The sequence below is a fragment of the Buteo buteo genome, chromosome 9, assembly GCF_964188355.1.
Source record: "Buteo buteo chromosome 9, bButBut1.hap1.1, whole genome shotgun sequence".
Lineage (NCBI taxonomy): Eukaryota > Metazoa > Chordata > Aves > Accipitriformes > Accipitridae > Buteo > Buteo buteo.
This window is the reverse complement of record NC_134179.1, coordinates 27985437-27992287: the sequence shown is the minus strand read 5'-3', so window position 1 is coordinate 27992287 and position 6851 is coordinate 27985437. Positions and strand designations below refer to the sequence as shown.

Genomic DNA, 6851 nt, shown 5'->3' with positions numbered 1-6851 from the left:
AGATCATCCCAGCATATTGTCCATTGCCTTGATTTTCCTTTCATTTCTATGACATGACTGCTACCATAAATAAATGAACTTGCATAACTTTCAGATCATTCACTGAATGTGGCATTGAGTAAATCACAAAAGGGAAAAGCATATTCTGCAAACTGTGTTACTCTGATGAGAGGGAGTTAGTCTTGCACATTTATTTCCAACATTTTGGCTAGGCATGTACCTGTCTCACATCCTTAATAAACACAAGATTATTTTCCAGAATTCCACTGAGTAATTTTTCCCATTAAACACTAAAAAAGAAAAAACAAAACAAAACAAAAACCCCAACGATTCACTATTAAAAGACTTTAATTATCTGGAACACTAACATCAAGAATGTTTACTTGAAAATGTTTCTTTCCACTTTAGTCCATCTTTAAACCTGTTACACTATATTCCACTGACTAGTATTACAAATTACACTGACATGTTTCCTTATACTTGTAAAAGATAGAACTACAGTAAATTGTTTCACAAGGCATTTGGAAAAAAACATATATAAGAAATTATTCTTTCCTTCTTCTATGATGAAACAGAAGCTTAATTTTAAAGTAACAAGAACAGACATTGTAGAGCTAAATAGATTTGACATATTTAACCTCACAAATAAATAAATATATACAAGGGAGGTTACAGCATGTCAACTACAAAATAGAAGCTTTACATTGTAGAATTGAGAGCATTCAAGAGCATCTAACTGACACAGACAGTTTAAGATTACTACATGGTAGTAAAAAAAGAGAAAAAAATCTTAATTCAGCAAAAATATAGGTAGCTGTACTTTAAACTGATAGGATACAGCTCAGCTTCAGTCAGGATAGTGTGTTTGCTTTTTATTTATATTTTACTAACCTATTTTGTTTTATTGATTCCTCATTTTTTCAGGAATGTTTGTTTTTCCTTGTCTTCACTTCAGAACACCTTAATCAGGTAGAAATCTCACAGTAAGCTGCTATGTGAACACTATTATCTACAGTAGTTAAGCAAGTGGGATGATAAAATGTAAGTTCAGCAAATGCTTGTACATAATCTCTCCCTAAATTATTTCCCTTATTAAAGATATCTGACAACACTCATTCCTGTTCATAATTACCTTTAAGTGAACTGGGTTGACTTTCATTCATACCACCATGTAAGTATTTGCAGTTATGAGACTGAGGTTTCATTAAGGTCCGTGTAGCGACAGCAGTGTTTCTGGACGGAATACCATCAGGACATCCTCCTCCCACCAGGTGTTTGCAGCCAGGGAAAATACGCCATTTGTGCGGTCACAGCATTAAATGACCTCTGCACACAAAGTGTGTGCAGAGAGCAAAGAAAGGCACAAATCCACATCCCTAATCACTGAACATCCACCGGCTTGGCAACTGAAAAATCTCAGCATAACTTTCTGGTCACCTTCTGAATACAATTAATTAAATATTTGGCTAAAAATATTTTGGTTAAAAAAAAAAAGCCTTTTTAAAATGAAAATTTCCATTAGGAGACATTCTCCTCTGAAAACAGTACTTGAAAATACCTTTGATGTTTTGGCCCATGCCTTCAGTGACATGTGCAGTTACAATTGTTATAGAACCTGTCACTGGGCGAAACATGCATCATGAAGAGATGCGCTTTTGGCAGTCATGGCCACATGCTTACGTGTCACACATTTATAGAGATTAAAACAAGTAAGTATTTTATGCTCTTGTCTGTTCTCTGCACACACACAGCTCTGTGTCATTATGCACACAGTATAGCAATGCAAAAACCTTAATGTTGCCTGAACACTGTTTAAACTCTGTGCCTCCAACAACCTCAATCAAGTCAACCAAGAGCAGGGCAGGAGAGGGTTTCTGATACTGATAACGTTATGTCCCCAGAAAGATGTTATTTATTTACTACTGGTAAACGTATTCCAGGTTATTCTAATGCTGCAATGCCATCTGATGGAGGTGCCTATACATACAGTATTTCTGAAGTACAGAGACTGACAAATGAACCCATGGGTTTACAAAGTATTCATCTTGTATTTAAATACTTAAACTTGAGTTTTAGCACCGTTCATTGTTCTTAGATTGTCTGTGGTACACATTGCGGTTTCCTCTGTCATACTTACTGTGTGCATTATTATAAAAATATGTGTGGAGAGAGATCTAGGTATATATTTATATGTCTATATATAGTTGAATGTCTTCTATTTTGTTTAGTGGAAAAGAACAGTAAACATAGAATTGCAATGGGAGATGCTGCATTTCATACATACCAATCAATAAATGTTGAAACGTGACTTTGTGTAAACTTTGGGTTTACCTGTGTACTTGTTCTGCACAGATGCAAATGATAGGTATCACTGTCTGTTTCCATATGTATCAATGGACTTAAAATTTGCAAGCATTACTAGCAACCTGCACGCCCTTCTCAGCCAGCACATCTATGTAATAAGTGTGTTTCTATGTATATGGATACAAAATAGCCTGAGTTTACAGCACATACTGTTCTGGTAAGCAAGATTTGCGTGATTAGCTCTATTTAGTAAAAAATGGTTTAAAATAACCCTTTAATGTGGGTGTTAGGGTTTTATTCACTTACTAATAAAGAACAGACAGCACTAGACAGTCAAGAAGCAAGAATCTAACAAGTGTCATAGGGAAAATCCGTATTTTTCAAAAGAAAAAGACCATAAGTAGACTGTTCAATAAGAGCTTTCCTGTACTGCGTGACATGTCTGCTATTTTCTCAAGGAGTCAAGGCTTGCATCTGTTTGAACTACATAATTTAGAGTTAGGCTTGTGGTCCTTCAGTCTTAAAAAATATTTACACAGGATTACAATTAGCTGTCCAAGCATCATGTTTGCTGGCACACATTTAGAAACAGCTCAATACCATGGTAGAAAATTGTCTTCTTCCACAACAGTAAAAAGGTAGAGAAATTGGTCCTTGAGTGGCAGCTGTTAACAGGAGAACATTATAAATGGAGAAAAAAAAAAAAAACCTAAACAGGTCACATTCTACGACATCCAGTACTCTCAATTCCAGGCAGACTTTTTGTCTTCCTTTGGTTTAAAAAATTCAGAAGCCCAGTTAGAACTTTGTGCTGTGACTAAATGTGTCAGACATGATGATGTTTTTATAGAAGTTATCGGAGTGAGGATTGCAGTATCCCTTGACCTTGTCAATAACCTGGTGGACAGGGATGATTGATGTCTGTTCTCCATCCTCTTGGGCAAATTTTGAAGATGGCTTGTCAAGAAAAACATTCTCTAGGAAGAGGAAAAAGCAACAAGTAGTTAGGGCTTCTTAAGCAAACTCATAGTTTAAGCGGTGTGTCACTCCTGTATAGATATGCCTTCAATTGCCGCTACTGCTGAATGAAATTACTGCCCTAAAAGCCAGCAAACAACTTTTTGGCTTGGCACTACTGCTTCTAAATTCTTTTGAGATGCCTAGTTTTGTGGGCAGACCTCTCAGGTCTCTCTTGAAATTATCCCCCTATTCTTTTGCCTAAAGTGTAACTGAACCCTATGACCTTTCAACACTGGAATAGGGGTGACCTCCATAACATCTGGTAAATAACAACTCCACATAATGAAGTAGTGGAAAATGACAATAAACGGATTTAATTATTTCAACGTAGGAGGTTTTAAGCTGTGCGCAGAAATAATCACTCTGCACAGAATGTAGCAGGAGATGGTTTGCACCCTAAACCACTTTGTGCTTGCCTAACATCACTTTGTTTTTTCCATAATGTGGAGGGTACAGACTGAACAACTGTGGGGAGGAAAAGATGCAGAAAAGTGGCATCCCTTCAGAGTTCATGTGCTATAAGCCAAGGGTGGAGCTGAATAGAAAAAGGAGCCAGGCAATTCCCAGCCAGGCTGGGAAAGTCTCCTTCAGCTAACAGTACTGCTGTTCGGAGATCTGTCAGCAGGTAGAGCTCATGTAGCGAGCAATGAGAAGAAGAGAGCCTGTGTCTCATTTTCTCAAGTATAGTCCTAATGAGCTTTCTTGTCTCTTCCACTGTAGTGAATAAATCTGGAATTAATTCTTTTGACCCAGTCAAGGTTTGGACCATCGCATGCCGATGGTAAGATGGAGTATCCTGTGGAGCAATGTTTTCTACAAGTGACATTTTTGATGGCTGTTTACAAGACCTTGGTGAAATCAGCTTCAAAAATTCCTTGGTAAAGGATCATTTAAGAATTTAGCATATTAATTTAACTATTATTTCATACAAAACTTTTTTCTTATAGAAATAAATTAACCAAAACCAAACAGAAAAGTAACCCGCCCCTGCAGAAGTCATGATATCAAGCCATAACAGAGTATGAAGTATTGCAAGGGAGAAATGGATTGCAGAGTGAGAAATCAAAACAGTTTCACTCATGAAAAAAGAAACAGGCATGTTCAGGCATATCAGGATGATTTTTTTCGAAGCACGCAAGAACATCCATGAATTGCAGCAAATAACTCCATGTCCAATAGCAAACTGCTGAGTACTGTGTGCCTTTCAAATGTATGCATTTACTAGCCAATAGTACTACATTTTGAAGTTTTTCTACATATTGACATCTTATTACAAAGATGAAAATTTAATTCTCAGTCTCTAGGGAAAGTTTTTGAAATTCCTTGCAGATATGTATACTTTTTTTCACAAGTCATCATTACATTGTTAAATACCAGCTATTTCCTCACGAAATTTGCATGCACAGTAATTATGCACTGCTGTTGAAACTAGTGGGCCCCTCTGTTTTTTAGCTCAGTGGGCTTCACACCTAAGTACAGGGTTAAAATCCTGTATCACTGAAGTAAATGGGAGTTGTACCACCAAATTCTCTGCAGAAATAATCTTAACTTCTAATTCATAGAGGTGTTATATACGGGATTTAAGTATTATCTACAACACGTTTGTTTCAGACTTGTAAATAGCAGGGCCACAAGATGTCAAGGTGATTACTTTTGTCTACCCAGTAGGGTCCACCCAATATTCATGTCCCAGTTGGTGCATTCTGCAGTCAACCAGCAGTTCCTAGCATGTCTTTCAGGCATATATAGTTTGTCATTCAGAGTTATTCTGGGTGTGACTGGATATGAAAAAACAATAGCTAGAAGACTAATTCCATAGTGGCCATAGACCAAATAGAAATACAGTATCTTAAAATTCTTGTAACAACTTTTAAAAATACTAAAAATAATTCTAGGACTCAATCAGATTGTTTTTGCTTTTTAATGTATGCTTTGTGTATGGGTGTTTCAACTTAATGTCCTTTCCCCAGACTACTGTACACAGGCATTAATGTCAGGACATGGTCTGTTTTCTAAAATGGTATCTTCCAAATGCTTCATGCCCCATGCAGTGTGCAGACACCCAGAGTTTGAAGCACACTTATCCTTTGATTCAGCACCAATGATGCAAGATGTAATAGTGAGAAACAAGCAGCGTTTCTGATTAGCAAAGTCCTTTGTGTCAATGAGGACATCATGCAAGTGGCATCCCTCCACCCTGTTCAAACCATGCATTCAGCAAAAGCAATTCTCACTTTACCTGCAATGCTCCACCACTGATGAGGAAAGGGCCTTAGAAGACATTATCTATACCACAAACACATGAATGCTTGTGTCAGTTCCAGGGAGCACGTTATAACCATATTAACAAGAGTTGCCAAGACATGTTGCTATTACATTATGTGCTTGCAATTTAGCTAAGACATCAAACCGAGAAGTTTAGCTGTATTAAAAATCAGAATCTTAATGTTATTTTCTATTACTTTAACATGTGAGAAGATGAGTCAGTATTTAAAAACCTAATATTAGCAAAAATTCCTTTGGAGTGTCACAATAAATGTGTATTTTCAGAGGTCAAAGCAAAATGTATAAAAATTCAAAAAATATGGAGAAAAATGTGGTATTCCCTTAATGTCCAATAAGCCATCACATTACAAGTTATGATTACATTACCAACTGCAATCCCTTTTAGGAAATAATTTATGCCTGGGATTAAGCTCACTACTTTTGACAAAAGTACATGAGCATGTTCCTAACTGCAAGTTTCTTTTAACTTATATCTTCTTATCTAGAACTGTTTTATTGTTTTGCTTCAAGAACGCATTGCAAAAACTCCAGCACCAAGCCTCTTTAATTGTCAGACTGACAAAAAGCCCTGAGTCTAACAAAACATTTAAGCATATTTTTAGCATTAATCCCAATACCAAGGGGGTAGAGGTTGATCTGCCATGAGTACAAATGGGAATTCTCTGTCTGCAGAATGGAGAATACTCTGCTGCAGAAAGGGCACAAATCTCTCCTCCTCTACTATTAAATTAATAGCAGCACTGTGACCGGTGGATATTATAGACGCTGTTCGTGGAAGACTGCTGACAAAAGTGTCCCTTCATAAGGGAGCGAGCTGAAGACAGCTTGCGCAGGGCAGCTGGGTGCCTGGCGCATCAAACCTGAGATGGCAGCAGGGACGGGCACCCTGGTGAGGCAGGTGCCAGCTGTGTGCTCCCAGCGTGGCTGTGAACGGCAGTCCTGAGAGCAGGCTCAGCTGCACCGGGGAACTTCTAAGATACCACCCACTTTTACTGTATTTGAAGCAAATGTACTTCATGTACATTCTCAATAACCAAAAAAGATTTGCACTCTTAAAATACCTGATGCACAACCCGTCATGCTAATGGATGCACTGAATATTGGTTAGTGAGAAAATAACAATGTAATTCTTAAAAAAGGGGGCTTTCTAGACAAAAATTGTGTGCCTAACTGAACCAGTTAATGGTCATCAATAAAAATAGGAAGATATTTCCTGGGGACTATGCCACATATCAAGAAAG

The 6851-nt window shown here is 37.4% G+C and overlaps 1 protein-coding gene across 5 annotated transcripts in view; it reads right to left on the bottom strand.

Moving 5' to 3' along the window:
- Positions 1-330: 330 nt before the first annotated feature.
- The window catches only part of ADGRG6 (adhesion G protein-coupled receptor G6), a 115623-nt gene continuing 109102 nt past the window's right edge, over positions 331-6851 (bottom strand). For 4 of the 5 annotated variants that reach the window (XM_075035854.1, XM_075035858.1, XM_075035857.1 and 1 more), the window contains one exon: positions 331-3281. In XM_075035854.1, coding sequence (XP_074891955.1) covers positions 3103-3281 — 179 coding nt within the window. In that variant the 3' untranslated portion in view covers positions 331-3102. Of the gene's footprint in view, positions 3282-5563; positions 5611-6851 lie in introns of all 5 variants that reach the window. The other variant, XM_075035859.1, reaches the window with a different exon arrangement.